Raw genomic sequence first — 13365 nt, 5'->3', positions numbered from 1 at the left:
GCTGGAGAAGACTCCTGAAAGTGCCTTGGACATCAAGGAGATCAAACCAGTCAATTTTAAGGGAGATCAACCCTGAATATTCTCTGGAAGGATTGATGCTGAAACCAAAGCTTCAGTATTTTGGTCATCTGATGAGCACAGACAACTCATTGGAAAAGTCCTTGATACTGGGAAAGATTGAGGGCCGAAGGAGAAGAGAGCATCATGGCATTAGATGGCTGGACAGCATCATGGATGTAATGAACATGAACTTGGTCAAACTCTGGGAGATGGTGAGGGACAGGGAGGCCTGGAGTGTTGCAGTCCATGGGGTCTCAAAGAGTAGAACATGACTGAGCAACTGAAAAACAACAACAACACTTTGTAAGTCAGGGGGGATCAAGCTGGATGTATGACTATAAATGATTTTGTTTATGATTTTGACAAAGGTGTATGTAATTTTGCTTATGCATGTTTCTAGTACAGTGCCCTCTCTGCTCCTTTGACTGGTGGGTGGTGTTCAGACATTGACAAACTATATATTTCCTAAAAGTACCCTACAAAGGGAATTTTCTTTTGGACTTAGCCTCTGCCTTCCTTCCTTCATCCTTTTTAGTATATGTGATAGATCAGAAAAAAAGGAAGCATTTTCAATTTTATTTAGAGAGCATCTTTATTTTTTTTTTAAACTCCTGAATTTGTTCGTTGCTATTTAGTCACTGGTGTCTAACTCTGCAATCCCATGGACTGCAGCATACCAGGCTTCCTTGTCCTTCACTATGTCCCAGAGTTTGCTCCAACTCATGTCCATTGAGTTGGTGTTGCCATCCAACCATCTCATCCTCTGTCACCCCTTTCTCCTCCTGCCTTCATTCTCTTCCAGCCTCAGAGTCTCTTCCAATGAGTCAGCTTTTTGCATCATGTGGCCAAAGTATTGCAGCTTCAGCTTCAGCATCAGTCCTTGAAAGTTTTCCATTGTCCAACTAATCCTCCTGTCTCCAGTCTATGTGACATGCCATGACTTTACCTCTGTGATTCTTTTTCTTCTATATACTAACAGAGTTGAGTTTTTCTCTATTTTAACATCAACCAGACTTCCCGTAAAGATGACCTTTTTCAACTGTACTTAACTCTTCACAGTCAAGTTCCTTAAAGTCAGGCTAATGGTAATGGTTCCTTTTCACACGTATTACTCTTTTAGAGCTGAGTTCTCAAACAAGTCTTCAGTGAACTCAAGAATTTGTTCTCAGTCAAAACTCTTGAAATCCTTTTATAATTTAATTCTATTCAATGTCACTCAATATTTTTTTTTGGACATATAAATAAATTTCCTTTCACATTTGCTTTTCTTTTCACTCCTGTTTTCATCTCCTCCTCTTCTCTTCCTCAACCTTCTCCCTCGTCCTGCCAAATGTAAGTCATTCAGATGTTCTTATATATTAAGCTCTGCAATCTTTCCTTCTTTACCACTTTAATTCCTAACATTATCTTTATTCTTCATTTTCCAGAATACTTTCTTCATTTTGCCATGTGTTGTCAGTTTTGTCTTATATCTGCACCTGACTTACTCCCTCTTCTCTTAGGCTCCACGTATGCATGCATGCTAAGAAGCTTTAGTTGTGTCCGACTCTGTATGATCCCATGGACTATAGCCTGCCAGGCTCCTCTGTCCATGGGATTCCCTAGGCAAGAATACTGGAGTGGGTTGCCATGCCCTCCTCCAAGGGATCTTCCCAACCCAGTGACCAAACTCAAGTCTCTTATGTCTCCTGCACTAGAAGGAGGGTTCTTTTTTTTAAAATTTATTTATTTTTTATTGAAGGATAATTGCTTTATAGAATTTTGCTGTTTTCTGTCAAACCTCAAAGTGAATCAGCCATAGGTAAACATATATCCTCTCCCTTTTGAAACTCCCTCCCATCTCCCTCCCCATCACACCCCTCTAGGTTGAGACAGAGCCTCTGTTTGAGTTTCCTGAAGAAGGTGTGTTCTTTACCACTAGCGCGACCTTGGAAGCCCCTTTACTAAAGCCTTAGTAATCTTTATATTTTTATACCTATCATACTGGCTTTAAAGTAGTTCATTGAATTAAATTGCCTCTTCTTTCTTCTATACCATTAACATTTCAGGAAAGCTATTTGTGTGTGTGTCCCCATGGTGCTTTTCTGAATGGACTGCACAGAGATATATTCTAGAATGTGATGACAGTTTGAATACTGTGGGTGGGAATGGATGAATCCTAGCAAATTGTCTTGATTCACACAGTACGCAGTAATCCACTCTCTGCCTCTACTCTTCAGTCTCTCCCGTTTTCATACCAGGTTTAGATTTGCTGCACCCTATGCTCTTGTCATGGGGGGAGAGGGTAGGTAGGACACCTCTATTCTGTTAAAATATGGAAGGTTGATGTTTTAATATTGTTCCTGAGGAAATTTTTCTGAAATTATAACAACAACAACAAAACATATAGAAGCATGAAAATTAATGGATTTTTACGGAGCTTAGTATTCTGTAGCCTCTTGAACATATCTAATGTATCTCATGTGGCCTATCTAGGCTGACTTAGTTACACACTGGCACACCAGACCGATGGTTCTTGAACTTGTCTGAGAGATGAAGACAGAGGATAGATAGTGTTGCATGCAGCTGTGTGGCAGTGATATTTGGCTTCTGGATGAATTCCTGTAGAGCTCATGGGTAGACTCCACTAACAGGTCCCTAAGTTTGAGTGACAACTTGATTGAAGATGAAAAATGGCAGAATTTGGTCACAGTTTTTATGGAATAGAGAACTACAGAAATAGTAGCAACTATACTTAATTATATTTATTTTTAATAAATAAATATACTTATTTATTTATTCTAGTGCACTATGTTCTGTGTACTAGAACATAGTCTCCTCTGGATTACTTTTATTCATAGGGAATGAAGGAGGCATATATCCTACAAAATTGCCTGGCGAGAGAGTTGCTCTAAGAATCATTGAAATAGCCAGATTTTTAGTGTTCATGAAACTTTCTTGGTAAGAGGCACTTTCAAAACCAAAAACATGTAGATTGCTGACCATGAATGATAAAAGAGTTCAGAGAAGGTAGCCTTGAGGTATAAATCTGAGAGATTTTCTCGTGGGTTTATGTATGGGAGAAGATGAAAGCTGAATGTCTGAGCTCAACAAGGTGGAAATGCCATGTACTCAAGGCAGGCTAGTGATAAGCCTCGGATTACAGAGGTTTCTTTTGAAGTCTTCTGTACATCTGAGCCTTCCCTACATGCAGTTGGTTCCCAGAAGAGGATTATCCTTTTTGACTGATCAATCCTCACTCAGAATTTGGTGCATTAATACCTGACTTCCACAAAATTCTCTAAATTCAAATCTCTTGGATTGTAAAAATTTTAACTCAGGCCTTGAGAGTTTGGCAGGCAGGAGTCAATTTGGTTTAAACAGACCAAACAATTGAATAGATTAAAAAACAATGCTAGGTTACTTCAGGCCAAAAACAAAAATAAAGATTAGATATTACATATTCTAAGTATTAACTCAAGTAGAAATTTTTAGAAAATTAATCTATACACACAGCAAGAATACTAAATATTTTTAATGTTAAACACATCTTCACCAATTTTTAAGGCATCTATGCAATATGTTTTTATTATATGAGTTTCCTGGAGAGAGAATTTATTTCTCTTTGATGGTTTACTGAGAACACAAAGCATTTGCCTCATTGTACTCTTTTCGTTTTGGACAGGCTTACATTTGAGAGAATGGCTCATGGATCTATCTTTGTTTTATATCAATTTTTTTGTCTATCAGTTTGTGAACATCTTGTTCCTAAACACTTATCTGCAGATAAACTTGCTGAGATTGGTGGTAGTAGTGTATTGATAAAAGGATTTACCACAATTTGTTAATCCATTCACCTGCTAATGATTGTTAGGTTATTTCCAGTTTGGACTATTAAACTAAAGCTTCAGTGAGCATATTTCTGTAAGCCTTTTCATGGAGTATGCTTGCTTTTTGGGTAAATCCTAGAGGTAGACTGGCTGGATTATATGATACATGGATATTTTGCTTTTTTTTAAAAAAATGTCAGTCTTTTCCCAAACTTCTTGATTTATTATATATTTTAGCCAGCAGTATGAGAGTTCCATTTTCTCTATCTCCTTAGTAGAGTTGGCCTAGTATGGCCATCTTTTAAAATATTAGCTGTTCTAATAGGTATTTAATTGTCTCTCCTGTAGTTTCAGTTTGCATTTCCTAATGAATAATAATGTTGAATATCTTTTCGTGTGCTTATTTCCCATTCACATATCATCTTTGGAAAGCTGTCCAAATAGTTTGCTCAGTTTTTATTGGATTGTTTGCTTTCTTAAGCTCTCTCTATAAACTCTTAATAACAATAAATGCAAATGTTTTCCCCGGGTTTATGATTTGTCTTTTTATTTTCTTAACAGTGTCTTATACATAGCAGAAATTTTTAATTTGGTGAAATTTTATTTATTCACTTGTTCTTTTATTAATTTTACTTTTGATGACACATTAAAAAATCTATGCCAAAATCACAAAGACTTTCTCCTGTGACTTTTTTTTCCAGCGCTTTTGTAGTTTTAGGTTTTATGTTAGATCTATGATCCCATTATGAATTGATTTTTGTGTGTAGTGTGAGGTATGAACCAAAGTTTATTGTTTGCAGTTGTATATACCTAATTATTACAATGTCACTTGAAAGTGTTATTCTCCACTGAATTACCTTTACACTTTTTTCAAAAATCAGCTATCTATACATGTGTGGGTCTATTTCTGAACTTTCTATTCTCTTCCCTTGATCCATTTGTCTACCTTTATGCCAATACCGGATAGTTTTGACTATTGTTGCTTTTTTAATGTCTTGAAATCGGTTAATGTTGTCCTTCCAACTTTCTTCTTTTTCAAAGTTATTTTGTGTATTCTAGCTTCTTTGCATTTCAACTCTTTACCTAGGTTTTGGTAGTGTTAACATCTTACATAACCATGGTATATTTATCAAAACAAAGAAATTAACATTGGTACAATACTATTAACTGAACTACAGGTTTTAATATAACAGAATTGCACCCGTTTTTTCTTTAATATCTTCTTGCTGACCCAGGATCCAGGCCAGGATACCAAGTTTCCTTTAATCATTATATTCAGATTTCTCCAGTGTGTGATAATTCCTCTGTCTTTCCTTGTTTTTCTTGACTTTGGCACATTTGAAGACTGTTGGTGAAATATTTTGTAGAATTTTCCTCAATTTGGGCTTATCAAATGTCTTTTCATGATAAGATTGAGTTCATGGATTTTGAAAAGTGTATTATCTTTTTGACATATTTTTAGATTTGACCTGATAAAATTTTGTTTGGAAGTCTTGCATCTATATGAATAGTGGTCTGTAGTTTTTAAAAATCTAATAATGTTTTTGTTTGAATTTGGTATCAGGTAATAGTTATCGTGCAAAATGAGTTGGGAAAAAATTGTTTGCTTTCAATTTTCTGGAAGAGTGTTTGCAGAATTGGTATTCTTTTTCTTAAATGTTTTGTGGAATGCACCAGTGAAGCCACTAGGGTCTTGTGTTTTGTTCATGGGACAGTTTTAAGACCCAATTCAATTTATTTAGTAGATACAGGGATCTTCAGGTTTTCCATTTATTCTTGAATGAGCTTTGGCAGTTTTCATCTTTCAAGAAATATGCCCCTTTCCTCTGAGTTATCTAGTATATTGGCATAATATTATTCACAGAAATATCTTCTTATCTTCTTAGATATCTGCAGAGTCCATAATGGGCTTTCCTGGTGGCTCATAGGGTAAAGAATCCACCTGCAATGCAGGAGACCTGGGTTTGATCCCTTGGTTGGGAAGATCCCCTGAAGGAGAGCACAGCAACCCATTCCAGTATTCTTGCCTGGAGAATCCGCGTGAACAGAGGAACCTGGTGGCCTACAGTCCATGGGGTCACAAAGAGTCAGACTCGATTAAGCATAGCACAGCACAGAGTCCATAGTAATGCCAGCTCTCTCATTCCTGATATTTGTGATTTATGTCATTTTCTTCCCCTGATATATCTGGTGAGATATTTTCTATTTCATTGATCTCACAGAATCAGCTTTTTATATTATTGCTTTTCTTGTTTCTATCTTATTTAGTTTCCAATCTCTATAATTTTCTTTCTTCTACTTAGTTAAATAAGAAGATTCCCTGAAAAAGGAAATGGCTACCCACTCCAGTATTTTTGCCTGGAGAATTCCATGTAGAGAGGAGGCTGGAGGGCTACAATCCATGGAGTCACAAAGAGTCAGACACAACTGAGCAGCTAACACTTTAACTTTCAGTGACAGCGGATATTCACTTTTAGTGATAGTGGATATGCTTGTCTGTTATCAATCTATAATGGGAATAGCTCATATTTCAGTGCCAACCAAATGATTTGATTTTGATTTCAGTTTGATGTTTTTTTCATTAATTAGTTTTTTCTTAGTAGTTTACTAAATTTTATGAGAAATGGACATTGAATTATATAAAATTACTTTTGAACACATATTGAGTTTTTTAGTGAATTATGAACATGACAAATTAAATGTTTCCTAATAATAAATCATTACATTGTTTGAATGAGATCAAGTTGGTGCTAGCAGATTACTATGTTATTGAAATGTTAAATGTTTTATTTTATTTCAGAATTTTGCATGTGGTATGTGTTATTATTTTATTTTAGTTTTGAACTATTTTTGTTATGTTTTAATATCATATTTACATACAGCAGTTTCACAGAACAAATTTATAATATTTCTATGTTCATTATACTCTGACAAAGTTTTTATAATATTATAAACATATCTTCATTGAAAGTTGTAAAGGACTCAACTGCAAGAAGAATTTGAGCAAGAATTATTTGAGAATTAATTCTTTCATAAGTCATAATCATTTTTTCCCATCTTTATAGCTTCATTCAGATCTCCACAATGTCTTGCATTGTATTTAGTGTTTATATGCTTTAGTAAAGCATGTTCTTTGAAACAGGAATTTTATTTGCTTAGTAGGTTTGAAAGTGGAAAAAATTCAGAAATGTCATTTTTCTCTGTCTTAATTTTTTCTTTGTCTTAAATTCCTGTTAGTTCCATTTGTTTTGAATTTCTTTATTCTTTTCCATATGATAGCAGGATTTCCACACTGCATTCTTCTCCCCACTTTTCAAAAAAGTTTTCATTGCATCTGGGTGCCAGAACTTGGTTCATCCTTTAATGTTTCACTTTTCAGTGAAATTTTGTGTCAGATGTGTCTTTTCAAATTAGCATCATGTTATGTATTCTTCGGAGAAGGCAATGGCAACCCACTCCAGTACTCTTGCCTGGAAAATCCCATGGACGGAGGAGCCTAGTAGGCTGCAGTCTATGGGGTCGCTAGGAGTCCGACGCAACTGAGCGACTTCACTTTCACTTTTCACTTTCATGCATTGGAGAAGGAAATGGCAACCCACTCCAGTATTCTTGCCTGGAGAATCCCAGGGACGGGGGAGCCCGGTGGGCTGCCGTCTATGGGGTCGCACAGAGTCGGACACGACTGAAGCGACTTAGCAATAGCAATAGCAATATGTATTCTTAAACCTTGTATTGAAGTTAGGAAACATGGAAAAATACACATAGTGTAAATGTTAGAGCCCAATTATCACAAAGTGAATTCACCTACGCTGTCAACATCCAGGCCAAGAAACAGAACATTATCGCCACCCCAGAAGCTTTGTGTTCCCTCGTAATCTCCACTTCACTCAGATGTATTATTATCTTGACTATTAACACCATAGTATGAACTGATTTTGTACTTTTATACATAAAATTACAAATGAGTTTTTGTGCATATACTTTTCAATCAGTATTTTTTAGGTGATATTCATTCATGTAGTTCTATGATGCTAGATTTTCTGTTAATTTTCATTGTTGTTTGGTATTTTATTGAATGAATATATCACAATTTACTTATATATTCTATTATTGATTAACAGTTAATTCTAGTTTGAAGATATCAGGAATAATGCTCCAATAAATATCCTAGTATTTTGGTGCCAATATTTATGCATTGCATGCCTCTTGAGATGTACCTAAGAATGGTATATAATATATACATATGTATGTATGCATATGTATATAATATACTAGTTAAGCTACATAATCACCAGTTATAAGTTTTATAAGTTTTCATATTATTTTAGTCACATTCTGATAATGTGTGGTAGTATTTCTCTGTAGTTTAAATATGCATTTGACTGGTTTCTAACAATCCTGAACATCTTTTCATATTGCATTAGTATTTGAATATCCACTTTTGTGAAGTGCTCATTCCGTGTTTTGCCTGTCATTCTAACTGCACTGCTTATCTTAGTAACTTTCAGAAGTTATAATGAATATGAGTCTCTTTTTCAGATATATGCACTACAAATATTTATTTTTCCCATTCTTTTGTGGAATTTCTTGATGACTAAGAAGTTTTTTATTTTAGTTTATCAATTTTTAATGGTTATAGCTTTCTATGTTTTAAGAAATCTTTCAATACATCAAGATCATGGTGTTACTCTATATTACTATACAGAAGTTTGTTAGAATGTGATATATATACAGTAGGGTGTGCTGTTCTCTCCCCTCTTTAAACTATTGATGTTAAGGCACAACACACAAAATCAAGCAATCACAAATAACTTTAGTTGTTACTGTTCACGCATGTTGCATGCTCAGTGGTGTTCAACTTTTTTGGGACCCCATGGACTATAGCCCACCAGGCTCCTCTGTCAGTAGGGTTTTCCAGGCAAAAATATTGGATTGGGTTGCCATGTCCTTCTTCAGGGGATCTTCTACACCCAGGCATCAAACTCATATCTCCTGCGTTGGCAGGTGGATTCTTGACTGCTGAGCCACCAGGAAGCCCTATTATTCCTGCAGGCAGAAGCAAAATGAAGAAGTTCTTTGGGTGAGGAGTAACTGTCTCTCACCAGCAAGAGTTTGCTTTTGGATTTGTGGCAGAGGAGAGGGAAGAGAGTGACAAATGTTATGGGGGAAAGCTATATAAACATAAATATATTAGTTTAGATAAGATATGCCTAGAGTATAAGTGGAATTGAATAAAAAAAAGAGTATAAGAAATAGTGGAATTGAATAGAAAAAAAAGGCGAATTAATAAATGAAAGAGATAAAATCAACAGGTACTGGTATCTAGATGGTTTTGGAAGGTGAATCTGTCCAGGATGATTTCAAAGATTTTGAATTAGACGACTAGATTTTAGGGACTAAGATAGAAGATGCAGAAAAGATGATTTCTTTATGAGGAGAAATAACTTTATTGATTCTTATATGTTTTGTGGTTGAATTGTTTTGGAGATTCTGGGGTAGAGTGGGACATGACTGAGTGACTAAGCATTCATGCTCATATATAAAAAGAACTTCCATTTCACTTTAAGAGTCTATTATTTCATGCAATAAATTTATCTCAAAAATTTTTTTAACTAAAGCAATCATTGAAAGAATACCCAAAATAGCTATTACCTATTACTGAGCATCCCCTGTACCTTTGGCACTGCTATACATTTTAGGTATATTATTTAGTCTTTAGTGTAATAAATTAAACATTATATTTACCTATTTTACATATGAGCAGGTGAATATTTAGAAAACCTTGCTCAAAAGTTACACACAGAGTAGTTCTCTTGTCACTACACATTGTTTGAGAAAGTTAACATCCCCATCAGGCCCTCTTCTGAAACCTCTTCACTGTTTTGTTAACAGGTGTCATTTCCTCAAGAGGAAAAAACTCTAGGAAGCTAAAGAGAAGGCAGAGAAGAATCTCAATTGGTGACACTTTTTTTTCAACCTCATTTACACCTCAATTTTGAGACACCTATAATATTTAGGAATTAACAGAAAGGTTACAAGACAGATGTTTGACACTTCTTAAGTTATTTGTTTAGAAGTATTTGTTGTCCATGGAATCCAGCTAGAAGACTGTATCAGTTACCGAAACATCCCTGCAAGCCAACTGCTTTCAGAAAGACCTCTATGACTAGTACAAGATGGTGCCACGAGCATATTATGATCAACACTTCGTGCCATTAGAACACTCTTCTCAACTGGCTGCAACCAGCTCATTAACACATCAATACACAGATGAAAAGTTAAATCAACCCAATAACCAAGCTGTGGTCAGAGTGCAATCCCATAGTAATAACCTTGTAGTGCCTCCACTGAACTCTAGCCAGAAGGTACAGAGATGCTCAGAATTGCCCTCTGTCAAGTCTCAGGACACAATTTCAGGGGACTGCTATAACAGGGTTCTAAAATCACCATTATCTCACTCCAAACATCAGGCCACACCTTCACTACACCTCCAGCGAAGAACTCCTTTGTGGCCTAATAAGAAAGACCTGAGCTCGTCTTTGTCCCACCCTAAACCTCAGAACACACCTTCATTTGACCCCATTAAGACATTGTCACCAGAGCCCAGTCAAACAGACTGGAGCTCACAGTTATCCTTTCCTAAACTTCAGAATACATCTTCCCTAGATCTTTTCTGGACATCACCTTCACTGAAGTCTGTTCGAAGAGTGTCAAGTTCATCACTATATACTGTCAAACATCAAGAAACTCCTTCCCCAGACTACCTATTGACATCCTCATCTTTGGGACCTAATCAAAGAGCTTTTAGCTCAGAATTACCCCAGTCCAAGCCTCAGAAAGCCTTTTCATTGGACAGCCTATGGTCATCTTTGTTAGAGTGCAATCAAAGATGTTTGAGCTCACCATCACTCAACTCTACATCTCAAATAAATGACTTGTTTCAGACATCACCTGAAGCCCATCATTTGGAGCCCAGTCAAATGACTCTGGGCTCATCGTTACCTGACTCCAGACTTCAGACACCACCTGTATTGAGGTCCGATTCCAGTGTTCTGAGATTACCATTGTCCAATTCAAAACCAAGAAAGTCACCTGTACCACACTCTGTCCACCAGTCAAAGAGTTTGCCATTGTTCCAGCCCAAAACACTTGATCATGACTTCAGGACCCCGAGCTCAGAAATGTGTCACTCCAGATTGCAGAACACCATTTCACCAAGTGACAAACCCAAAGCCACAGATCTTTCCTCACCTCTTCCCAAACCAAATGTCTCAGGTCAATCATTATTAAGCTCCAGGCACTCCATGAGGAACAAAGCTGCTTTAACACTGGGCTCCAGACTCCAGCGTAAAAGCAGTTTTGGTCATTATGAAGAGACAGGACCCAGTAAAGAAATTCTATGGACTTTAGATTACACTCAACCCTGCATTGTTAAAGGTGGAACTGTCCCCACTGATGTTGTAAATAAAATTGTCAATTCTCTCTCCAAGACCAGAATCCAGAGGGATCTCTGTAGGCAGATTCTCTTTCGAAGGATGAGGGGAAGACCAAATCCTCGTCCTGGACCCCGCCTTTCATCAAGTTACATGGTTTGTTTAGCCTGTGCTTCCTGCATAAAATCTCACTGTAGCCATCTTACAGGAAGGAAAGACCCCCATGCTGCCACACTGTTTGTCATCCCGACACCTGAACTCGCTCCTGAGAAAGAGATAATGGTGAAACTAGTTTTTATCCTTTCCCTACCAGAGACTACTTTTTTACTCCCTGTGAAAGAAAATCAGCTTGATGAAGCCCCTGAAGACAATCTTGGAGGAATGGAGAAGATATCACAATTTTTCCCTACATCGGAGTCTGATATCACTCAGGGAGCTGAAGTGAAGAAGACCTGGCTGACAGTAGCCCCCGAAAACCAAGCTGTAAGCCAACAGCCCCAGACTATAGACTGGCTGCTCTATGTGAAGAAAAACAGTAACCCTCAGTTGCAGTTCGTACTCCCATCCTCTTCCTCCTCCATGTCTTTGTCCTCCTCATCCTCTTCATCTTCCTCCTCCTCTTCCTCTTCCACTACAGCCCCCTTACCCTCTCCTCCTCCTCCAAAAGAGTCTACCATCTCAGACTGTGTGTTCACTAAGTTAGTTAATTACCACCGGTTGCCTCCAGGGGTCTCCTGGCTTGAGTTTATATGTAGTAAAAATCACCAGCCACTTCCTGGAAAACCATGTCCAAGTCAATCACCATCTCCCAAAGCAAGGCCTATGAGGAATAGCACCACAGTTAAAAGGAGAAATGGGCCCACGACAGTGTTCAAATTTTTCCAGACAAAGGTTCAAAACGAGAGAAATCTTAATTAAATTAACTTTTTGTTTCTTTGAAGGCAGTTGACCTCTTAGTTCTTTGACATTAGAGTTTGATTTCTTATCATGCTTATTAAAATTCTTAGTATTAACTAAGTGTGCCTCTATATTTCAGCTGATGAAGCAACTAGTTAAGGGGAACTATTACTCTTAAGTCCATTTTCTACTTAAATAATAGACTATGAGCTTCTAGAAGCCCAAAATGGAATCTTATGTTTTTAACCATGTGCCTGGCTTACAGTAGCCACTAGAAAATAATTGTTAAATGAATTGATAACAATTGGCCACATACCATAAATATCTCATTTGTCTTGCCTTAAACAGTATCCAACTCACTGTTATCCTCCTTCCTCATAAGACATAATAGTGACGATATCCTTGTAACAATTTATGCTAATCTGGTTCCCTATCTCTAAAGAAAATTCAGATCATGTCTAACAGTTAATAGATATAGGAAGGAATCTTTTCAGTCATGTGTTCCTAGAGAAAATTCTTCTATGGTAAGATCCCACACTCTTAAATGCAACAATTTATTCAACCGCAGCAAATCTCAGAGGAGAATAACCAACTGGTACAGATAACCCTACCTCATGCTAACTGTGCCAATATTTAAACTATAAGCTGTAAAGTCACCTGTTCATCACTTCTACTTATACAGCATAAATGAGTTAATAAAAATGTTTAAAAAATGTTTCTGTTCCACTGGGTCTACTAGTAGTGGGAAGAGAAGAGAATTGTCTTACCTACTACCTTAAATAATCATATCTATCTGAAAGAGCTAGAGTTAGTTTCTCTTGCATACACCTATGACTCACAATTCTGCCTCTCCACTCTACTTCTTTCTAATCACTAGATTGCATATCATACATTCTAGTTGAAACATTGTACAGGCATCTTAAACTCAACATAGCCATGCCAGAATTTACCATCTTTACCTTTACAATTTGCATCTTCACATTACAATCCTTTGTCCTCTGTGTTCCCTGTTTCAGTGGATGTACTACCATCTGTCATGGAGTCTGTTTTCTCATTGCCTGTCCCCCTCCAAGTCCATGAGTTCTATGACCTTATTATCTATAGAATCTAGCTTTTTTCTCCAACCCTATTGCCACTATTCTAGTTGTGGTCACAGATTTGTCAAC

At 36.8% G+C, this 13365-nt stretch overlaps 1 protein-coding gene across 6 annotated transcripts in view; it reads left to right on the top strand.

Moving 5' to 3' along the window:
• The window catches only part of CSNK2A2IP (casein kinase 2 subunit alpha' interacting protein), a 124562-nt gene extending 112247 nt beyond the window's left edge, over window positions 1–12315 (top strand). For all 6 annotated transcript variants that reach the window (XM_081550827.1, XM_081550781.1, XM_081550789.1 and 3 more), the window contains one exon: window positions 9762–12315. In XM_081550827.1, the coding sequence (XP_081406953.1) occupies window positions 10046–12220 (2175 nt within the window). In that variant the 5' untranslated portion in view covers window positions 9762–10045 and the 3' untranslated portion in view covers window positions 12221–12315. The remainder of the gene's footprint in view (window positions 1–9761) is intronic.
• The last annotated feature ends 1050 nt before the right edge of the window (window positions 12316–13365 follow it).

This window comes from Giraffa tippelskirchi, chromosome 2, assembly GCF_054371585.1.
Source record: "Giraffa tippelskirchi isolate mGirTip1 chromosome 2, T2T-mGirTip1v1.2.pri, whole genome shotgun sequence".
Lineage (NCBI taxonomy): Eukaryota > Metazoa > Chordata > Mammalia > Artiodactyla > Giraffidae > Giraffa > Giraffa tippelskirchi.
Note: the sequence above shows the minus strand (reverse complement) of the source record. Positions and strands in the feature narration are given on the sequence as shown.